Raw genomic sequence first — 22,916 nt, forward strand, 5'->3', positions numbered from 1 at the left:
CTGGCTCTTCCAGGGGCAGACGCTAGGTATCGTAGGCCCGTGCTGCCGAGGCCCCGCGCCAATCAGCGGGGCAGCCCAAGAAGAACACGGCTCCACTGGCCTAATGGCGCTGCAATCGAGGACTGGAAGGCCCAAGGGACGTCACTAAGACAGGGGCAGCGGTCCAAGCGTGGGGTATCCAGTACGTACCTAGACCCAGATTCCCCCACTGTTTCAACCGGAAGCTCCCAAATCCAGGCGGGCACGGCCTGATCCCTCTGCACTCAGCAGCGTGGTTTACGAAAGGTTAAGCACGCCAACACGCCGCCAGCACGCCAAAAGAACAAAGCCGCACTGCTGCGAGTCGAAACCTAGGGGAACAGACCTGATACCCCGTCCCTCGTCCCGGTCCCTTCAATTGTTTTGTCACTCTTTCCAAGTTCCAACCCTTCTCTTCTCGTCTTCGCAAGTATTTGTCTGATTGTCCTGACCCGACACTGACATCACGTCAACTTCCGAGGTCGCCTACGCTCTTCACATACTCCCAGACTCCATCTCGATTGACCGAATTCGAGTTGCTAGCACCGTCTCGCAGATACCACCAATCGTCTCCGACACGTACCGAAACTGCTTCGTTACAATACCATCATCCCCGAGGGCGTGTCGAGCAATGGTACGCCAGTCGATCCGTGCTACCACAATTCGTCTCTGAACAGGACTGGTGCGCTCGTCAGACGCAGATCCAGCCTAAATTGTACATCATTGAACAAAAACCAGAAGCATTCGACTTCCCCTAAGCGGATCTAGAGTCACGGCCACGGATAGTACAACATATATTCAATCTGTCCGCTATGGACCCAAGCAAAGAGGGACTCTTGGGCGACAAGTCCCGCCGCTCCTACGATGGAGAATCCGACGACGGCTCCGACATCGACGCCACGGATTACCTCGAGCGAAATGAACAGAAGCAGGAGTCAAGATTCCCCAAGCCCGCCTTCCTTTCCGCCAGGCCGCGGGGCTGCATTGCAGCTTTCAGAAGACTATTTCAGGGTCGCTCGAAGCTATGCCTGCTCATCACCGCTGTCGTCTTCATCATGTGGGTATTCATCAGCGCCGGAGGAGCCGTCATGTACAAGAAGTTCAAGGGCGCGCCCCCCACCGGTCTATCGCCACCATGGTACCCGACTCCAAAGGGTGGCATATCCAAGAATTGGGCAGAGAGCTATCAGAAAGCCGGAGAGATGGTCGCCAAGATGACGTTGCCTGAAAAGGTCAACATTACAACAGGAACTGGCTGGATGATGGGTCTCGCGGTTGGCACGACTGGCCCTGCCGTCCACGTTGGCTTCCCGCAGCTCCAACTACAAGATGGTCCCCTTGGTATCCGGTTTGCCGACAATGCGACAGCATTCCCTGCCGGCGTCACTGTTGGCGCTACTTGGAACAAAGAATTGATGTACCAGCGAGGCAAGGCCCATGGTCAAGAAGCCCGAGGCAAGGGAATCAACGTGCTCCTCGGACCCTGCGTTGGACCCCTCGGTCGACTGCCTGCCGGCGGCCGCAACTGGGAGGGCTTTGGCGCCGACCCCTACCTGTCGGGTATCGCTGCCGCTGAGACGATCAAGGGCATTCAGGAGGAGGGCGTCATGGCTACCATCAAGCATTTTGTTGCCAACGAGCAGGAACATTTCCGACAAAGTTGGGAGTGGGGATTGCCCAACGCCATCTCTAGCAACATCGACGACCGGGCCATGCACGAGCTGTACGCGTGGCCATTCCTCGATGCCGTCAAGGCTGGTGTTGCCAGTGTCATGTGCTCTTACAACCAGGTCAACAACTCGTACGCTTGCGACAACTCCAAGCTTCTCAACGGTATTCTAAAGGACGAGATGGGCTTCCAAGGCTTCGTAATGAGCGACTGGCTTGCACAACGTTCAGGTGTCGGCAGCGCTCTCGCAGGCTTGGATATGACAATGCCTGGCGATGGTCTATTTTGGCAGAATGGAAAATCTCTCTGGGGCCCCGAACTTACTCGAGCCGTCCTCAACGGATCCGTTCCCATCGAACGATTGGATGATATGGCCGTTCGTATCGTTGCTTCCTGGTATAAGCTGGGTCAGGACGATAAGAAGCTTTACCCAGATGAGCTCCCCAATTTCTCCTCGTGGACCAACGACAAGATGGGTACCCTCGCTCCCGGTAGCAAGACACCCCAACCCGAGGTCGAGGTCAACAAGTATGTTCATGTGCAAGGCAACCATTCTGACATTGCCCGCCGCGTTGCTGCCGAGGGCACAGTGCTGCTAAAGAATAAGGACGTCTTGCCAATCAGCAGAGACGGCTTCATCGACGCGAAGCGCAAGCGCCACGAGGGCAAATTGAAGATTGGCATCTATGGCGAGGACGCTGGTCCAGGCAACGGCCCGAATTACTGCGCTGATCGCGGCTGCAACCAAGGGACGCTGGGCTCGGGCTGGGGCAGTGGTGCTGTGGAATTCCCGTACCTCGTTACTCCTGTCGAAGCCTTGAAGAAGGGTTTCAAGTCTGAGAAAGTTGAGCTGTCCGAGTATCTCACAAACTCGCCCCCATTCCAAAAGGACCCCTCTGTCCTGCACAACCAGGATGTCTGCATCGTATTTGCGAACGCGGACTCGGGAGAAGGCTTCCTGGCATGGGGAGGCATTGGCGGTGATCGAAACGATCTCAAGTTGCAAAAAGGAGGAGACGATCTGATCCTCCTGGTTGCCGACAATTGCGGCAAGGGTGAAGGTAATTCAGCAGGTGGTGATACCATCGTTGTCATTCATTCGGTAGGACCCGTCGAAATGGAACGCTGGATCGACCATCCCGGTGTCAAGGCCGTCCTCTACGCCAACCTTCCAGGAGAGGAGAGTGGAAACGCGCTAGCGGACGTGATCTTTGGCGATGTCAACCCCAGTGGCAAGCTGCCGTATACGATCCCCAAGTCTCTGAAGGACTTTGGACCTGGCGGACAGATCTTGTACCTACCCAACGGCGTGGTGCCCCAGCAAGACTTCTCTGAAGGACTCTACATCGACTACCGACACTTTGACAAGAACAACATTGAACCTCGTTTTGAATTTGGATTCGGTCTTTCATACACAAGCTTCGAGTTTTCCAATGTCACCGTCAAGGGCGTCAAGGAAAAGAGCGCACTTCCTCCACCTCGTCCAACGCCCGGGGCGGAGCCACCAAAATTCAGCGACAAGATCCCTGACAAGAAGGTGGCTTTGTTTCCGGAGGGGTTCCGCAAGCTCGAGAAATATGTGTACCCATACTTGGACACCGTTGACGATATTTCCTCAGAACCGTACCCTTATCCAGACGGATACGAGGTGAAGCAACCTCCATCCCAAGCTGGTGGTGAAGAGGGCGGTAACCCCGATCTGTGGGAGACATATGTCACCATCCAGGCGGACGTCACCAACACCGGCGCTGTAGCAGGCAAGGTCGTCCCCCAGTTGTACATGTCGTACCCGAAGAATGTGCACGGCGTGGACTTCCCCGTCAAGGTCCTTCGCGGATTTGACAAGTTCAACTTGGAGAAGGGCGAGAAGAAGACCGTCACGTTCAATGTGACACGCCGCGACCTCAGTTACTGGGACGTACGGCAACAGAACTGGGCAATGATTACGTTTGGAGAGTATTCGTTCCTTGTTGGCGAGAGCTCGAGGCATCTTACGCAAATGGGCAGTTGGTAAACAGTTGTTGAATATTTCTTTGGTTTCCACTGTTTTGAAGCCATGTATGTTTATGAATTGAAGACTGTGGGAAAACACATATGGGAGTTTCGTTTCTGATTCAGTATTGTTGTACATGATGAGACTACATAGGGTCTCGTGAAGGTGGCTGATCTACGTCTGTAGAATGTGAATAGAGCTACTTGATTACTGTGACGTTTAATCCAAGCCCTGGTTGACTTGAATATGTTCTACTCGTACTTGGGTCTGGCGAAAGTGCTGGGATCGTCAGTCTATCTGATAGGAATCGTGGCCAGAATCATCTACACTGGTCCCCGACTCAAGTTGCAAGGCGAGGAAGGCGCAAAGCACGGCACATCCGGAGATAGTGATGGAGTTGCATGGTGGCGAGTTGATGTAGGCATTCAAGCTGGAATCGGACCGGTCTTGAGACTGTATTCCAAGGTAGAGGTGTTTGACTAGGTACTGGAAGAAGAAGTTTCTTGAGGTACCAAGCTTCCAAGCAACCATCTGCCGAATGCCGCATGACGCTTGACCTGATGATCATTTAGGTCTCGTTATCCAGGCAACAGCGACGTGTGTTTGGATAGACTTGTTCCAGGCAGATGTCTGTCAATACGACGCAGTGATGAACGTACTAGATGTTGTCGGCTTGCTATGAAGTCAGTGAAGGCATATTGAAACTTTGCGGAGTTCACGGAGTGTGGTCAGCAGGTTTACTGGCAATGTGGCCGTGGAAAAGAGCTCCACTCCGTGAGATAAGCGGAGGCCGCTGGGCTCGGGGACCTCGATCATTCTCTTTTTGATCAAAGGTGTGCGACACAGTGGATTGCTGTTACCCGATGCAGTCAGCAGCAGAGAAACAATTGGAAGTAGGTAGTGAGAAACACGTGATCGGCTCTGCGATGGGTAAGCCCAACCTCATAAATCTCACCAACCCAACGAGCTGTCCGCGCGAGGAGTGGGGGTTGCAGACTTGTTCTAAACGCCGTCAAGTATTTTCTAACTCACTTACGTCACGTGTAGTCAACTTGAACGATTCCATAATTTCTTTCTGGCTTACAGAGCAGAGTGCAGTATGTTGACGGCTGACATATCATCGGTTGTCGTGAGAATGTGACGTCTCGGCGTGAATCACTGGCTATGACGAAGCGCCCCGAGCAGAGACCATTTCGCCATGGCAGCGAGTCTAATTCATGGTAGATCCACTACCGACACAACAGAATCTGAGGTCCGGTTACGTCCGGCGTGGGGGTGTTGAAGTTGAGATGATGTGAAGGTGGAGATGGAGATGGAGATGGAGGGGAGATTTGGAATGCCATACAAGGCACTTGAGCGCACCAGGCGACAGGACTTTCGCCTCCGCCCCGGCTCCGGCGGAGTTCACGATGGCAAGTGCTTGTCAAGTGGAGGGATGTAAGAGCGGATGCAAGGCACTGCTTCCAATCTTGCATTCAAGACACCCTGGAAGCTGTGGAAGCTGCTCAAGAAGGAGCCATAACTCGAGGCACATGCCTGAAAGGTAACTTTAGGTAGGTTGGCTCCCTCCATGAGAAATGATTCCCCATTGGGAAAGAAAGAATGAGAGCTACGGAGCTTCCTCCTTGTCTCCTTCTGCCGTCTCGTCGGATTATCAGGAGCCGGATGGCTTAGGGAGGAGCGACGGGGCAAGCCACATCCGCAGCGAATCACGGCCCTTGCTTCCCTCTTTCTTCGGATTTCCATTGGCCGATAGTATCCACTTGAGCTTATAAACTGGGCCACTCGCATTAGGCTGTGGCGCAGTTCAGAGCATTGTGCTGTCAGATCGCTGTGTGCGCGTGTGACGTTTTTCTGTCTGCTGTCTGCTTGTTCTCTTCTTCCCAGCTTCCATCCATGCTTCATCCCGTCCTCTCATCCCAACTTGTGTTAGTCGCCGCGCTTGCTTCCAGTCTACCGCGAGTCTCCCGGCTCTGTCCGACCTTTCGAGCCGTAACACAGCAAACCAAATGCTTCGCATCGCGCTTATAATCCTTTCTTCCTGGGCCATAGACGGCGCTTCCGGTATCTCCGCTCTTCCGGCGCTTGGCTCATCGTCAAGTGCTCCTCCGGGGCTTACAGAATCCTCGAGTCTGCCTCGCCAAATACCCAACATGGGGTTTTCAAGGCTATTCTGACATCTTTGTATGCTTTTCGCTCGGCGCTTGGAATCCTGTGTCGGATGGGGCAAATTGCTTCCTTTGGATCATCCTGTTGATACAGGATCGACCAGACAGATCTCCTTACGGCTACAGTATGTCGATCGATCTGCTCAGGTAGGGCCGGATCTTACAGCTACTCCCAGCCTCAACTTCAGCAGCCCGTCGTCGACTTCCAGAAGAAACCCCTCGGCCCATAATCATTGGCCCAAGACCCTAGCAAGCGGGAAGTTTGGGAGCCGAGGCACGGGCTTAGCCATGCCTCAAAGTCTAGAACCAGAATCACCCTAGTACTGTTCCCAGCCTCTAGGAACGCCAAACAAGCGTGCAGGATGCCCAACCTGAAGCAGACGACAACCTCTATCCTAATGATCGAATCCTTCACAACAGGGATTCAAGATTCCTCACAATGGGTCCGGATCGGAGCTCAGAGTCCCCTCCGACACATGAATAAAAGAGTTCGAGCGGCGGGGCAGCTGAAATGCAGACCAACCAACCCGTGGGTAAAGCTACCTGGTTGACACTCAGCCCTATGGAAGCATCCCCGCATCTACGGAGTACGACTTACCTACTACAACGTGGTTGATGTCTGGGATGCTCAAACATCACGCGAGCTATGCAAGGTTGAGACAGAGCTTGGTTCGCGCTTGCGGATATCTACCTCGACCCTTTTTGACACTCTTGTAGGTTACTTCTGCAGACTCGCGCCTACGTGCCGCTAAAATCCTTGCATACGTCCTCTCCGTGCCCGGCCTCAATGCTATTCCGGCCCCCTCAATCTGTATTCCGTTGGCACCGCGGCAGAACACCAGGCCCGTTTGTCGCTTTACAATTCATAGTCGTATCTGCACGTCTACTGCAAACCACCCCTCTGAGACTTATTGGCCCATTGGCGACAATCATCAAGCCTCCACCGAAGAAGCTAACAGACCTCCGTCGGATTGCCAGACAGAGCCTCCCATCTTGGTCAGCAGTAATGCCTTGTACTGGGTTTCGCCATCCTCCGCCACAGTCGAAACGTCCGCTATATGCAATCTTCACCTGACGATAGACCGGGGACGCCCGAACAATCACGGGCCGGGACTGGCGTGGGGTGGGCAACCATTAGTCCCTGCCATACGATCTGTCCTCCACTAAAATCTGACGTTGTCTTCTGGGGACCCTGCCACCCTCTGTTCCCGTTGACCGGCTGCCCAAACACCCTATGAGATGGCTCTGATCATTGACACTATGCCTGGTAGGGCTGCAGCTACGACATTCGCGCAGCCAGAACCACCCCGGAAGCATGCATGTTTAGGCTGTCCCGGCTTCTGGGGTCGGTCTATCGCGATTCCCATCGTCATCCGCTAGGGTGGGGAGCTCTTCTGGAGCTCGAGACAAAAATACGTCTGCTCTGTCAGCAGTTTTACTCATCGGCACCTGTATGCGATGTGGCCAATCACTGACCTCAACCTCGTTCTCTCGCCCACCACACTGCATGTCGTCCCCTCACAAGCATCTAAGTCTTGGGAGAAAGAGTGATCGAAGTCGCGAGCATGTTCTTCAACCAGACCTGCAGCATAGCCGGTCTTCTGGGAATGGTTGAGGATTCTGGTCAGAAGCCCAGTGATCACCCGTTTCGCTGTCCCTGGTCATGGCACACCCATTCTTCGGTCTGTCGACTTGGTGGACGCCCCTTTGATATGGTTGCCGTAACCCCTGACGTCCCTTCCGATGCCTTCATCAGCCTCAGCCTCAGCTCCGGACTACGTCTACCTCCGGGTGGATGCTTCCTCACCGTTTAGAGTTCAAACGATTGACTACCATTGCCGGTGCGTTGTCCGGCACTGACATATGTTGTGGCTGGGTCAGCCCATATCAATATGATGCACTATCATATGCTGCCACATTTGGCTGCAATCTTCTTCTTCTGGCTCTGGAAGAACGAATCTTGACCATACAAACACATTCTGTCGTTTCAGATACCCGACACAGAAGCGACTTTTCTTCGGTGTTACTCCATACCAAGCTTTTCTGACGGCCTTTGCCGACTGTTTGAGGCACCGCAAACTCACATCATCACTCATCTCGTGATACGCCGTCTCCGGTTCGACTACTGCGGATCTCTTTCGAGTATTCAACAGCTATCTTGGGTCACTGAGCTCCGCCGACGTCATTACCAACAGCGAGGCACATCCAGTTGGAAGGTGTCTGATTACTTCGATCGACCCATCTACTCGGTTCGCAGATTCTACCCCGAAGTGGATGTCTGTCGTGATGAGCATCAAGCTCGAAGTCGAGGAACAGGATATATCACTAGCTTCCCCCGATCTGAACCTGCCACTTTCTTTTGACCATAGCCACACGAACATCATCCAGCTTGAAGATCAAATAGACTCGGATACACAGTACACAGTCGAGGATATCCTTGTCGCCTTTGCGCCGCCATCAGTTAGTCAGGAGTCTCATCCTTCCCGCAGACCGTCATCAACCATGTCATCGTCGCGTTCCGGCCGTTCGGGAGGGTCATCAAGCCACCACCGTAGCTCCAAGAGTAGCAAGAAACCAAGGGCGGTTCAAGTTAGTCACGGTCTCCTCTTTGTACTACCCCCCCTGTTCAACAAGCACGCATCACTACATCTAGCTTTCTCGTCCATCTTAATTCTCAAGTCCAAGATGAGACTGCTTTACCCGATCCTCCTTCTTCATCGGGCACCGTACTGACCTTTAATTATTCATAGCGCTCAATCCAACAACTCATCGAGTCCCTAGAGACGCACAGAGTCAACACCCTCACAGAGCTCTGCCGTATCGAGCGCGTGGCGGCTACCTGCGAGAACGAGGAAGACGCTCTAGCCTTCCAAGGACCCATGACCGCCGCCTGGGACTACTATGTGAACAGCAATCAGTTTCTCACGGAACTCCGCGGCCTGACGCGGAGCTACCCCCTCTGCAGCGACCTCCTCTACGACGCTCACGTCCGCGTGCGCAACGATCCCAATTCGAACAAGAGCTGGAACCTGGCCTGGTTGTGTCTTGTCAAGATTCAGGAAGAGTGAGTACTACCATCACCGTGATCGAACCATACTATGAGAGATGAGGGCTGACATTTGCTCCCTTTGCGATTGCAGTGATCTCGTGTCCGGATACGCAGCTCTGGAGGCCACCAAGCCTGAGATGTGGGGAGGTCGCGAGCCCTCTACCGATGAGGCGGCCCAGCTCGGCGCCTGCTTCGAATATGAATGGAACAAGGCCGTCGACACGATGTTGCGGCACTGGTCCGTTCCCCCGACGTGGTTTTAGTCTGGCAGTGGGGGGGGGGGGGGACTCACGATCATGATGAGCCGGCCTACATGAGCGCGACAATTCAATAGACGGACGGAGAAATATTTACGACACGCACCTAACGGGGTCCATTTGTGTTGCTTGGTATTAGAGCATGAGCGAGCGAGGGAGAGAAATTTCTCCCTCAGGGCATAGCATTGGCATGGGGATTTTGGGCATTGGGAAGAAGCATCGCCATACACCACTCAGTCTCACGACAATGGTCGGATATTGTAGCAATTTTTGGGCATTTTTGTTGTACTTGTTCCTTCTAGAAGAGGTGTCCAAGTCACAAGGTTGCATTCATAGAGGGCTTCTGGCAAGCCCTACGGATAAATCTCATCTACCCATATTTAGAAGCACCAAGAGAGGAGAAGCATTTATTCCTGCGCAACTTTGCTCTCGGTTGAATGAGTATGAAATGTCACAACTATGCTCAGAGCACTGCACGCTACAAGACGCGTCAAACTCTCCCACAAAACGAAGCATCATGAACGCGTGGGTACCATCTAAGCGCAACGGGCATTAACTATTTGACGACGCTTAAGAGCTGATGAAAATACTCACTGCAATCGACCTATCACAAGCAGCAATCGCCACGATGCGGAGGTGAACATGCAGCGCCTTGCGAACACGGCGATGCTCGTACAGCCTATTTACATCGCACATCACTGCACATGATCCATATTCTCAAATCCAATGCTGAATGAGGTATTCAAAGACCAAATCAAATCTTGAGATTAACGAGTCTGGGCCCGGCACTGGCCTCTTGAATCTATACCGTGTAGATGTCTGCCTCTTCGTCTTCTTTCAGAGGGTGAGCTGGTTCCACCCCTCTCTATTGATGCAAATATATCCGCTTTGACCAGGCATTTCCGACCTTTTCCCAATGCTATGATTATCCGAAACATTTTCCGACCGTATTAAAAACACAAAATCCGGCGGTTCAACATGTGTTGATTGCTCTTGGCGCAGACCTCGGTGGTATGGCTCATGGCTCAGTTTCACCGTCAGTGCCATCTTCCTCGCCAACCCAATCGTCACTCTCGAGGCCGCGGTTGCGGATGGCGAGGGAGCCAATCCATCCCAAGAGGGCAATACCGCCGAATATGCCCCAGACTAGGGCCTCACCCTTGGGATGGACACGCGTGGAGAGCGTGAAAAGGGAGCCGGAGACGAATGGCCCAAAGCTGCGGCCCGCGGCGGACAGCGTCTGGGCGATGCCGTTCAAGGTTCCCAAAGTAGCATGATTCGGTGCACAGTTTGTGATCTACAGCCAGCATTAGCAAAAATTCATGATTTCAATCATCCAAAGATGGCTTACCAAGAGCATGACGCTAGACAGGCCGCCCACGGCGCAGATATTCTTAATGATTAAGATAACGCCGAGTTCCGCGTACAGCCAGGCAGAGCCGCTGCCGATACCGAACAGCGGCTCGTCGTCCAAGTACGGAATCCAGGGCATCAGGGCCATGCTAACGGCCAGTCCCAGCAAGGCAATGCGATAGGTTCCCAGGTTTCCCAGCCGCGTCTTCAAGTGCTGGAAGAGGAAAGCCTGAAACGCTATAGTAGCCACGCCGGCCAGACTGAGACTGATACCGATCTTGCTTGGCGGAAGACCGCGCCCAGTTGGAGGATTGGCATCGGCGAAAATCGGGTACAAGCTGTTGTAGGAGATGTTGGACAGCTGGAATACTAGGTACGTCAATAGCACAAGCACCGTATTGCGGTTCAAAAGTTGACGCCATGTCGCCAGATCGCCCGGGAGTTTCGCATCATCGTCGGCCTGGGCATCGTTCTCAGATGCATGGTGCAGCAACCCTTGATCCTCTCCCGCCTCATCCTCGTCATCTTCTTCTTCTTCTTCTTCGTCGTCGTCAGTGCTGACCACGGCTTGTGATCCGCGGCGAGGCCAGCGGGTGGCCCATGAGCCTCTGCGCGGTTGCGCTTCTCGCGAAATCCAGGACCAAGCTTTGCGCGCCCAGGCGGGAATCCATGCTGCGTGGTCTGGCTCCAAGGTTTCCAGTGTCTCCTCGAACCAGATTGCGACGACAATCACGCTGATGAACAGTAACCCTGCGCTCAGCAAGTTGGGCGCCAAATATGGGTATCGTTTTCCCATGGTACCAACCAGCAACCCGCCCAGGGCTGGACCCGTAATGCCGCCTAGGGAGTAGATGACGGGAAGCCATGTAAAGGCCCGGCTTTGATTAGAGCGGTCCGTCACTTCGCCTAGGACGGTGGGAACCACGGCAGCGTTGCCATTGAGCATACCCATGGCCACATGAACGACTACGATCTGCCAGTAGGTCCTGCAGAAACCGAAACCCACAAAACAGCATGCCAACATGAAGGTGCCAAGAACCATGGTCGGTTTTCTACCCACGACGTCTGATAGGTAGCCCCATAGTAGGTTCGTGGATAATTGAGCGAGGGCGAATGCTGAGGCAAGGATACCGACATACAGACCTGTCTGAGAGTCGGGGATATCGGCGAAGGACTCGACCATCTGAGGCAGGTAAGGGCCGATGGAGTTTAATGCAGTCTGCTCGCTCAAGGAGAGGAAGGCAAGCAAAGCAAGCTGTTTGACAGGCAGAGGAGTCTGCTGGTGATCGTCGTCTGAGGCATCGGAATCTTCATCGGAATGTGGGAAAAGCTCTGCCGAGGATTGCTCGCGGGGGTTCTTGGGAGGTGGTGTCGGAAAGGTGTGATATCTATGAGTAGACTGGCGTCGCATCGTGGTCCTCCGGCTGGACTCGATGTTTCCAAGAGTCGGTATGGGAGCGCCTGCGTGGAATGAACCGGACGAGGCTGTCCGGGACACAGCAGCTGCGCGAGCAATGTTATTGCTGTTGGTGGTGCGAGGCATGTTGGCAGCTGGGGCAATCGAGGCGGCGCAGGGCCTGATGCCAGAGGGCGAACAGATGCAGCTACACAGGTTCTTGCAGCACAAGCGGTGACGTCGTCGAGATGGTCGTCGAGATCGGTCACGGTTCACGGGGGTTATCGGTTTATGATGGTCGGAGATGGGTTCGGTGGTGAGCTGCTTGTTCGGGTGTAGCTGCTGGGACGAGGCTACCCCGCTGCCAGGGTCTCACGGAGATGGAATGCAGAATCGCAACCTCCAGCACATGGTCTCGAGTTGCCTATAAATGCGAAGCGGCGACGTGGTTTGGGAGGAGAACAGGACAATTGACGACTCGGGCACACTGGGGAGGGTGGAGATGTGCGTCTCTCAATGTCCTGAGCTGGGAGGTGAGAAGGTGGAGGGGGAGTTCGAAGGTCGCAAGATGGGCGAGGGGAAGAGAGGCGCGGATAATGTTGCGACGCAATGAAGTAAGGCAATTAATTAAGCGGGTGGTTGAAGAACATGGAAGGTGCTGCAGGTCGGCGGAAGGATATCGGCGGGTAGCTCTCGGCCTGGGCCTGATGCGACGTAAGAGCTGCCCAGAAGAGCAAGCGAAGACGGGGAGAGGTGACGGGTGAAGGTCCAATTGGAAAGAAGCACGGACATGGGTGACCTCATTTTTCAGTACTTTTCTTTTCGGTTTTTTTTTTCCTTCTTTCCCTTTCCTTCCCTCCCTTCGATCCTTCCCTCTGATTTTCCTGGGTACGTAGTCTCTTCGCTTGGGGGCCTGGGGTGATCCGTGCTCGGTGCTCGCGGCTGCCTGTGGCTCGTGCTCAAGACAAAATGAAGGTGGCAGGCGGGAAGTTAAGCTTTCCGCACTGACAGACACCAATCTCACTAACAGCCAATCAACGCACCAGGAGATCGGGGCAGGCACGAGGCTCGCACTGCACTTTCTTCTCGCATCACGCGCAGGAGATGACGCCCACCCTCCAAATCACCACTTTGCCATTGGCTGATGCCATCTGATCTCGGATCTCTCATCTGGCCTTGATCGTCCCAGATCTTCCCTCCCACCCAGTAGACAAAATGTAAACGGCCACTAGAACCCTGACGTTTGACCTCTGCTCTTTTTCCATTTGCTATCGCAGTCTACACCACTACACGTGTATTCCTCGGCATCTCCAACCGTTCGTCTTTTCGACTGCATCCAATCATTTGACTCAACACACCGTCGGGAATCCGCACCAACATAGTACTCGGCTTTTCAAAGTAGCGGCAGTGTTTACGAGAGACTGCCTTGTGATCAACACATGTTGGCACCAGGCCAAATCTCTCCGAGGCCGCATCTAACGTGGTAGCGAGACATCTGACACTGGATCAGAAATCCTCCGAAGCTAGCCTCACGCAGGGTCCTGTCGTGTGCTTCTCTAAACTGGCAAAGAGATGGTCCACGATTCTGTGCTAGACGCCCCAAAAGAAGAAGAACTACGTCAAGGGCTTCGAATCATGTGCGGATGCTGGTAGCTGGTGGGCGATGCTAGCGAATCTTTCATTGATCTCGTGTCGAAACTATGGTTAAGACTGAGACCAAGTCTTGCAAGATGTCTCTTTGAACATCTTATGAATGCTCAACAACACAGAGAGAGAGGCGACTGCAAATAGGGCGACCCTGTGAATCGACAAGATGTCAACCCTTTTATGATCGCTAGCGTAAACGGATCACGGATGTCCATGCCATGATGTATTTAGACAGACGCGACTCAATATCTCGGTAACATTCACCGACAAACAGCTCCCAATACCGAGCTCGTGCGAAACCTTCGTCTTGATCCTTGTCTGTCTTGCCTTTTCTCTCATGTCACTGGAAGATCCTTCGTTCAGACACATTTTGGAGAGTTACATGGCAGATTGACACCCGGAGTGCCCCGCAGCCCCGGATTCGGGTACTATGAAAACCGCACGTCCGGCTGCAACCAAAGGCGTACATGTCTCGGGCCGCATTGAACCGGGCCTCGGGGATGTGGCATGTATACAAAATTCCCAGGAGCGCGGTATACCCTCGGCCCCCACGGATCGCACATCATTATCACGACTGGAAACAGCTTGAATTCGATTTCCACCGATCTGCCGAGCAGATTCAAGCCTGCGACACACAGTGCCTTCGGAGTTAGTATTGTGCTACAGAATCCTGAGCATTTTCTGCCCGGAACTCAAAGCAATATCGGTCACCAAGCGATGCTCTTCCAGCTGAGTCAAGGTGACCATTACCTTATGTGTCCAGTCAGGTTCTTATGTCCGTAATGCAGTAGAGAGCGCCAAGGGATACATCAAGAGACCTTCTTTAGCTTTTAAGCGATGATCAAGCTGTCTTCGCTTCTGCTCATGTCCCTGTATCCCGTATACGTCTTCCGCAAGGTACTGACAAGGCACCCCCGAGTGCATGGGGAGTCAACCCCAACGCCAAGGCTCGCGACAAAAGACATCTTGATGTCTCGGTCAAAACTGAACCGAATCCTCCATCCTCTGAGAGATCCGCACGCGTCCTAAAGACGAAGCTTACAGGGGAGTTTCAGTCAGGTGCCTGAACTCATTGCCACATCGGCCAGCGTGTAAAACCGAATCCTCGATTCTCGAAAGCTTGGGTCACACGCCATTGTACTTCATAGGAAAGTAGCACCGTGAGACCATAGTTTGTTTGTTCATTCAGTTTCATATTTTTTTCATATAGCATTATATCATGAGCTTCATACGAAGACGCGCAAGAACTCGACCAGTGCCATCATAGCCATAGCCTGGCCGTAGGGCATGCTCGTCCGCGGAATATCCTTGTAATGCTGCAAATCGTGACCCATACCCGTGCCAAACGACGTGTTGAGCAGCTCGCCCTCCGGGCTAATATTTTCCAGAATGGCATTAATCGCCTTGACGGCGACGGCCTCGTACTCCTTTCCAATGTACTTTTTCCGCTGCGCCTTGAGGATGCCGTAGGCGAAACCGGCCGTGGCGCTCGCCTCGACGTAGGAGCCCTCGGACTCGGGCACGTCGAGCAGCGTTCTCCACAGACCGTTTTCGACCTGCAGCGGCACGAGGGCGGCACATTGAGCTTCGAGGGTGTTGATGAGGTGGGAGCGGAGGGCGTCGTCGCCCGTGAGGTTGAGCAGCTCGATGAACTCGGGGATGACGATGGTGAGCCAGCTGTTGCCGCGGGCCCAGCGGGCGCGGGCAAAGTTGTGGCCGCCCTCGTGGAAGGTCCAGCCGTGGAAGAAGAGGCCGGTAGGCGCGTCAAAGAGATACTGCAGGTGGAGGAGGAACTGGCGCTTGGCCTCCTCGACGTAGTGGGGGCGGTTGAGGACGAGACCGATCTTTGCGAGGGGCAGGACGGTCATCATGAGGGTGTCGTCCCAGAGCTGCTGGTCGTTGACCTCGAGGTAGGTGATGTGCTGCATGCCGCCGTACTTTGTGCGGGGGAGGTCATGGTAGGCCCACTCGGCCCAGCTGTCGAGCCAGGGGAGGTAGGTCTCGTTTCCGGTCTTTTCGTAGACGTAGGCGAGAGTGAGGAAGACGGCCATGGTGTTGATGTTTTTGCCCTTGTGGCCCTCCTCGAAGCGGTCGCGGAACCAGTCCTCGATGATTTTGAGGTCGGCCGGGTCGCCATTGAGCTCGTAGTACTTCCAGATGCCATACAGGCCGATGCCGTGGGTCCATTCCCAGTCGCCCCAGCCCTTTGTGTCGATGACGCGGCCGTTCTCGAGCGTCATGAGGAACTCGCCCGTGGTGTCCTTGATGTTGACCATGTCATGGATCAGCTGCTTGACCTGCTTATGAATGTCGGCCCGCTTGACGCCATGGAGCTCTGTGATTCCCGCAGGCATTTTGGCGGTATTCTTTCTGTGTTTTTTTTTTGTGAGGATTGGTTGTTAGACCCTTTAGGTCTCTGTGTCCGTAATTAGCCTTGAGAGATCAAGCTTTGGCTGGCAATGTGAGGTCACGGCCATCTCGCTCCCCATGATATCGAATTCGTGTCGATTGGTGACGCAAAATGACTACTCTACAGGTGGTGTGAAATGAGACTAACCTTCTTGTTCAAACGTCGTGCGGCACAGATAACATGTGACTTTGCGACGGTATGATTGGGGGGGGGGGGGTATCTAGGTATGTACAAGCACGGCGCGGCACCAAAAGACGCGAAGACACGTGAGACAGAAGTTTATCGACGATATGTCAGATCCTCGGGGGAAAAGGGTACGCTCAGAGGCACGAAGTTTGGGTGCGGAATCCTTTATGAAGGGGAGGGCTCTGGCGAAATATGCTTGGTGGGAAAAACGAGGGGTCGTGGGCGGGAGGATGGAGGGGAACGCATGCTCGGAGTGATGGTGGCCGAGGACCAAGGCCCCAAGATGTCCTTCCAAGACGCGCTTTCCAGTAGGCGGTTTGGTTCAAGAACGATGGATCATGGGAGGAGAGCTGGGGATCCCCACACTCTGGATGGATGGCCAAAGGTGTTTTGGCTGGGATTGTGCGTTTGCGACTGCGAAATCGCAGAAGGAAACGGTTACATACTTGAGTCTGCTAAGGCAGAATTGAGTAATGCAAGGTGTGAATAAGTGAGGAAAGACCGTTTCTCTCAGGTACGCTCCTGGGCCTGGACGACGAGTGCGGGAACGACGTCGATGGTTGGTCGGATGGGCCCGACGTTGACCCGCTTCAGATGGCACGCCACCGGGGTGCTCCGCTCGCTGCTCGGGCCCTCCTCCCCCGCGCCCCGGGCTTCTTACCCCGCGCCGGTGGAGAAAGCTTTCCCCGATTTTTCTGTTCATTCCCGTTCTTTTTCCTGGCTCCCCCGTGGTTCCCGTGGGCCTCCTTTTCTTACCAGTTGCTCTCTGCTCGGTCTCTGACTGGTCTGTAATTACTTAGGCAAACTGCCATTGGTGTTTTCCAAGGCTGCTATCTGGATTATCCCTGTTTCTGTCCCCAAATTCCTGCGCTTCTTACGAGGTTTCGAGCCTTGAACGCCGAACCCGCCGCTGGCGCCCCCCGGCTTTTTTGTGTTTAGCCGTCCGGGGTCTATGTTTTGGGGAAGTCATCTCCGCACACTCTCCGCAACCCCTTCTACACTGGATCTTTGGGGGAAATTCTGGGCGAGCAAAAGCTGGAGAGGGCGGGCGACGGGGAACCGGGAACTGTCCAGAGCCTAAGGTACGGTACGGAGTAGGAGAGGAGATTTGAGGGGCCTTTTCTGCCCTAGGCAACCAGGCTTAAACCTCATTTTGCGGAACCCTGGACGGTAGAATAAGGTTATCCCATGCCCTCCCCCAGGCACCGTAGTGACAGTACAATACGGAGTGAGATTGAGCGAGATGAACGAGATTACAGAGATGGGCGAGATTTTCTGGAGTCATCTTGAGGAATTGAAGGAACGGGAACGTCTACTCATATAGAAACGGCTTCTACGGGACGGCTGCTCTCATTCCTGATTACTATGACATTCTGATTGCGGAACTCAATTTCCTTTCGTAGCCCCTGTGCATGCAAGCATCTCACCGCAGGACATTAGACGCAATGCAACCGCTGCAACACGACATACTACGTACTGCGTATGTGCCCGCACACACTTCCACACATATTCCCAGCCTCCTGCTGAACTTGCCCCCATGTCCAAGTCTCCATACTGTTGCGTTACGCTTTGCCCAATTCACCGCGATACCATTGTTTACCACGTCTTCACACGAGCTTAGCCAAAGCCTACAGCGTAAAATTGACGGAACAAGAATTTGCAAAGTCATTCAAGAGACGGAAAAGACCAGTTGAGCCCGAGCGTCGAGACCAAAGACTCCGTCAAGCTTTTCCTTTGGTGGTGAGCCAAGCCCGGGTCTGGTCAAGTCGGTAGGATTCGCGCCGACGATATGGCTGCTTCGAGGCAAGACGGCCGTTTTCCTCACATCAACCAATCCCATCCCTGCATGCCCGCCGCCAGCCCGAAGCAGTTTTTGTGTCGTTAACATTTCCGCCCACCACCACGCTGGCTCACACACCACTCACCCCTTCCGCCGAGGGACCTCGTGGTCTGAGCCTCTTGTTCTTCGCCAGTCGCTGCTGAACCATTTCGTCTGCCCAGAAATGCGGCGACAAAAGCCCAAGAATCCAAGAAATGAGGCGGCCGGGAGAGCGCCCAAGTGCCATGCCAAGTCGCTCACTGCCGTCGCAGCCGCCATCCATTCTTGCTCATTGATAACCTCTCCTCCAAAACCACAATAATAGAGCCTCATCTCGCTCATGGGATCGTGTTTTCTCAACCGCTTAAACGCTTGATTACCAACACCGATTAGCTGACCTTTCGCCGCCTCGAGAAACTACAGACTCGTGTGAGACATTCCAACAAGATACTACTGACTAGAACTAGTCTCGCGCCTTATTCCCCGTTGCAGAAAACCACCAATCACTTCACTCAGTTCAAAGAACCACAGTATAGGCGCACGCCATCGCGCCGGGTCGACCTCGCCAGCCGTGCCAACCATGATAGTTCAGCCAGATAACTTCCCCGTTGGAGCTATGCATCCACACCCTTATTCCCACCTATCTTGCTGTCGGTTTCCTTCCGGTTGACCATCCATCAAAACCAGCACGCACATGTTCATGTTGTTGCCCCCATGGGTCCCCCAGTCGACGCAACGTTGTCCCCCAATCCCTAATCCTGACTCGTGCTGCTCTAGCCATGAACCTGCCCACTTTCTTATCCTTCTTATCCAATCTTTGTTACCCAAATTACGGTCTCATACTCCATCTTCTCCCCAGATATTGGGGCATACACCGCAGAAACGCGGAGTTCAGAAGGGGGGAAGAGAGCGAGCGTATGGGGGAGGTGTGGTAAACCAGGCCTTGCCAACATCGCACCTTGCCCTTCCCGCCACTTCGGTCGAATGATGTCCCAAATTGCATCCACTCCTCCTGGACTCCTGGCCATTCCTCGCCTGTCAATCGTCTGGTCCAAGCTGTGATCCGGCTCACCGAACCACACAGGACCCGGCAAGCCGTCTCCATACCCACCCCAGGGTACCTGGAGCCCAGGGCCCGTGGGGGTTTGGTTCTGGCTTTGGTCTCGTCGTCTCTTTTCGCGGGGAACCGAGATGTGGACCGGGGAAATGGAGAAGTCCTGCCTGCTTCCCAACAAGAAATCTTGGGGTAAAAGTGAGGAGAGAATGAGGGTGAGATTCCGGGGTTTGGCAGCCCAGATTGATACCACGTCCGGAAGGGGAAAGGAAGGAATCTGAAGCATTGCCTACGGTACACGGCTCGCTTTTCCCTAACACCTTACCACCCACCCATTACCATCCCTTCGGGGTACTCCACCTGAGATCTGCTCTTATATAGAACGAGGTAGCATCCTCTTTCTCCCATCTCTTGCTCTTCTCCTCCTGTAGGTTGCTCAGCTTCTTCCCTTCCTTTGCAGAGGTTAGACAAGACTCCGGACCCCAAAGCCCCCATCAAGTCAATATCTGAGACCTTTGCTGCGTCTCACTCACCTCGGGCCCTCACCACCACACCATTAGGAACCTTCTCTCGTTCAGTCTAATCTGAACAAGATGGCCTCTACCGAAGTCGCCGACCCGGAGCTCGTCCGCCCCATGAGCGGAGGCGGCCCGGGCAAGAAGTCCTTCCACGAAGTCGAGCGCACAATCTCCAACGAGAAGGCCGACCACCAGCGCCTCGAGAACGTCGACAATGAGCTGTCAAAGTACGTCGGCGACGGCTCCATCACCGTCTCCAGGGAACGCAGCGATCAGCTGCGCAAGATGATTGATAAGCGCGTCCTGGTCATCATGATCGGCACCTACTTCCTCCAGGCCATCGACAAGGGCACAATGTCCTTCGCCTCCATCATGGGCCTCCAGGAGGACACCCACCTCAAGGGCCAAGAGTTCTCCTGGCTCACCACCTGTATCTACATTGCCATCCTCTTCGTCGAGTACCCCCAGAACTACATCATCGCCCGCGTCCCCATCGCAAAGTACCTCAGCTTCTCCATCATCGCCTGGGGCGCCGTCCTCGCCTGCCACGCCGCCTGTACTGACTTCAAGGGCCTCGTCATCGTCCGCACCCTCCTCGGTATCTTTGAGTCCGCCTGCCAGCCCGCCTTTGTCATCCTCTCCTCCATGTGGTACCGCCGCGAGGAGCAGGCGTCTCGTGTTACGTACTGGTACATGATGAACGGTGCCCAGCAGGTTGTCGGCGGTCTCCTTGCCTACTGCTTCACCCACATCAAGACCGGTCCTCTCAAGTCCTGGCAATGGCTGTTCCTGGCCTACGGTGTTGTGTCCGTCATCTTTGGTGTCTTCGTCTTCCTCTGGATGCCCGACTCGCCCATGCGCGCCAAGTGCTACTCCGAGGAAGTCAAGCGGGAGATGGTCGAGCGTGTCCGCGACAACCAGACTGGTATCCAGAACAAGACCTTCAAGCGCGAGCAGGCCATCGAGGCCCTCAAGGATCCCCAGGTCTGGGGTTACTCTCTTATCGCCCTGTGCACCACCCTGCCCACTTCCGGTCTCGGTGCCTTTGCCAACATCATTATCAAGAGCTTCGGTTTCAACACGCTCGAGGTCCAGCTCTTGGCCATGGTTCTTGGTTTCTACATCATCTTTGTCCTTCTCGGCTCCGTCTGGCTCGTCAAGAAGTTTAACCAGAACCTCTACGTCATGCTTGGCTTCTGTGTCCCGTAAGTCAAAACCCTTCTCAGGGTATCACCGTCAACTAGTCACTAACAGACCTCGCTAGTTCCGTCATCGGCACCGTCCTCCTCATGACCGTCCCCAACAACACCTTCTCCCAGCGCGTCGGCCTCCTCATCTGCTACTACATCACCCTCTCCTTCTGGTCAGCCCAGACCCTCGCCCTCTCCCTCATCTCCCGAAACGTCGCCGGCCAGACAAAGAAGCAGTTCGCCGTCGCCATCAACTTCATCGTCTGGGCGGCCGGTAACGCCATCGGCCCCCAGGTCTTCCTCAAGTGGGACGGTCCCCGCTACTTCATTGCCTTCGCCACCCACTTGGGCTGCTACGCGCTTCTCATCATCGTCATCATCTTTCTCCGCATCTACCTCTCCCGCGAGAACAGGAAGAGGGATGAGATGGTTGCTGCTGGTATCCCCGAGGCCTCTCCCGACTATACTGCCCACGCCTTTGAGGACAAGACTGACAAGGAGAACCTGTCTTTCCGCTATGTCTTCTAAGTATTAGATGCAAGTGGTTGTGTAATCTGTTTATGTAATAGCCAATAATGAAGTTTGGCTTCGTCAATATACCCAATATGTAATGCATTATCTTCTGATCTGCTTTCTCTCGCCGTGACAAGATTTCGTGCAACACTATCTTCCTGATGAGGAGTGAGATGATCCAACTCCAGTGATTAACTTTCGACAGTCCGATGCGCTCACGTTCATCCTGGTTTTATAAGTGTTTATGCGATTGCAAGCGAGGACAAACTCGCTGCGTTTTCACTCATCTCAGTTCCCAATCACCTGTGCATGCGATTTTGAAACTGTCTTAAGGACAACTGATCTCAATGATCTACATCTCATTCATGAGAAAATTCAAGTACTTCAACATGTAAGTCAGACATGGTAATGTAACAGGAACATGGATATCTGAGGGCGACTTCATGTTACCTTCAAGGATGAGGGATAAGAGAGAACATGGTGATGAGGCCCAATGCCAGGTATAACGTCGATTTAAGCTCTTTTAGCCTGTAAAAACGCCAAGTAAGTCGCTAGTCAGGTCCAAGAGATTCACCAAGAAATCTCTGGCAATCAAAATGTCTTGAGTGGCTTGCATCTTTGCTTGGCATTTGGAGTTGGGTATGGTTCCCCTCACCGGTGCCGCTCTTCACACACCCCTCCCTTGACTCTCACTCCAGCATCCCCCTGACGAGGTACAAGATAGCTTTCCCTCCATCTTCGTCCTCTCTCCTCATCGCCAAGCTACTTCTCGAAGGCCTTGGCAACTTCCACGTACGAACCCTTGCTGATGTCCTCCAAGATGCCCAGACCTCGGGGATCCCAGCCCAGCTCTTTTCTGGCCTTTGCACCAGACGCCCTATTCTCTGTAGACAGGAAGAAGGAGATAGTTTGCCCCAGCTGCGCCTGTGCAACCTCTAGGCTGATATTCCTCAGTGAAACATGAACAGCAGCAGCAATAGCCTCAGAGATCTGGAAGGAGGTCACATCTGTCGCCGAACTCGCGTTATAAATCTCTCCTGCTAGTCCCTTCTCAGCGGCTAGGAGAAAGAGTCTCGCCGCATCGTCAACGTGCACATTTGTAGTCCGGTTCTTCCCACCGTCGACAATCGTCACCCCGCCAGTCTGCGCTGCGATACTCATGAACTGCGCTACACCGCTGCCGCCCCGGCCGTAGACATAGGGCGCCAGCCGGACCGACATGACGCGAACCCCTCTCTTTTCGAGGTCCAGCGAGTGCAGTTCGGTCAAGATACGGGTGTTGATGGGTGCCGGGTCCGCCGGCGATGCCTCGGTAGTCTCTGCTCCGGTAGGGTCTGCCGCGACGCAGAGAGTACCGGACGTAACGACGAGGGGCTTGTCGGTGCCTGCCAGAGCATCGGCGATGGCGTCGACGGCTGCGGTGTCTATGGGTCTGAAAGTCTCGTAGGGCTCGCCACCGAATACATAAGCCGTGGCTAGGTGGATCACGATGTCTGCTGCTTTGCTTTCCTGGCGGAGGATCTCTAGAGAGGTCAGGTCACCTCGTACGGGTAAGTCAACATACCCACTTCCTGGCACCCCCCTTGTTTCTGGCACCACAAAAACGATGGGATCACAACCCAACCTCCTCATTACTATTAACTATTGATCCTCAACCACACCCACTACAATACAGC

General features: G+C 54.1%; 6 protein-coding genes across 6 annotated transcripts; 3 read left to right on the forward strand and 3 right to left on the reverse strand.

The window, feature by feature from the left end:
• Window positions 1–830: 830 nt before the first annotated feature.
• On the forward strand, window positions 831–3,701 carry CTAM01_11745 (glycosyl hydrolase family 3 N terminal domain-containing protein; the record flags this gene model as incomplete). The annotated part of the gene is made up of 1 exon (XM_060527754.1): window positions 831–3,701. One exon carries the CDS (start codon window positions 831–833, stop codon window positions 3,699–3,701), a length of 2,871 nt encoding a protein of 956 aa, XP_060377658.1.
• A 4,421-nt stretch (window positions 3,702–8,122) lies between these two features.
• On the forward strand, window positions 8,123–9,160 carry CTAM01_11746 (uncharacterized protein; the record flags this gene model as incomplete). Its single annotated transcript, XM_060527755.1, has 3 exons — window positions 8,123–8,437; window positions 8,599–8,912; window positions 8,989–9,160. 3 exons carry the CDS (start codon window positions 8,123–8,125, stop codon window positions 9,158–9,160), a joined length of 801 nt encoding a protein of 266 aa, XP_060377659.1.
• Window positions 9,161–10,172: 1,012 nt separating this feature from the next.
• Window positions 10,173–12,050, reverse strand: CTAM01_11747 (major facilitator superfamily transporter; the record flags this gene model as incomplete). Its single annotated transcript, XM_060527756.1, has 2 exons — window positions 10,173–10,451; window positions 10,506–12,050. 2 exons carry the CDS (start codon window positions 12,048–12,050, stop codon window positions 10,173–10,175), a joined length of 1,824 nt encoding a protein of 607 aa, XP_060377660.1.
• A 2,726-nt stretch (window positions 12,051–14,776) lies between these two features.
• On the reverse strand, window positions 14,777–15,904 carry CTAM01_11748 (glycosyl hydrolase family 88; the record flags this gene model as incomplete). Its single annotated transcript, XM_060527757.1, has 1 exon — window positions 14,777–15,904. One exon carries the CDS (start codon window positions 15,902–15,904, stop codon window positions 14,777–14,779), a length of 1,128 nt encoding a protein of 375 aa, XP_060377661.1.
• A 3,708-nt stretch (window positions 15,905–19,612) lies between these two features.
• On the forward strand, window positions 19,613–21,255 carry CTAM01_11749 (major facilitator superfamily transporter; the record flags this gene model as incomplete). The annotated part of the gene is made up of 2 exons (XM_060527758.1): window positions 19,613–20,742; window positions 20,802–21,255. 2 exons carry the CDS (start codon window positions 19,613–19,615, stop codon window positions 21,253–21,255), a joined length of 1,584 nt encoding a protein of 527 aa, XP_060377662.1.
• Window positions 21,256–22,002: 747 nt separating this feature from the next.
• On the reverse strand, window positions 22,003–22,872 carry CTAM01_11750 (uncharacterized protein; the record flags this gene model as incomplete). The annotated part of the gene is made up of 1 exon (XM_060527759.1): window positions 22,003–22,872. The coding sequence occupies one exon, from the start codon at window positions 22,870–22,872 to the stop codon at window positions 22,003–22,005; it is 870 nt and encodes a 289-aa protein (XP_060377663.1).
• Between the last annotated feature and the right edge of the window lie 44 nt (window positions 22,873–22,916).

The sequence above is a fragment of the Colletotrichum tamarilloi genome, assembly GCF_030869305.1.
Source record: "Colletotrichum tamarilloi strain Tom-12 chromosome Unknown Scaffold_66.1, whole genome shotgun sequence".
NCBI lineage: Eukaryota > Fungi > Ascomycota > Sordariomycetes > Glomerellales > Glomerellaceae > Colletotrichum > Colletotrichum tamarilloi.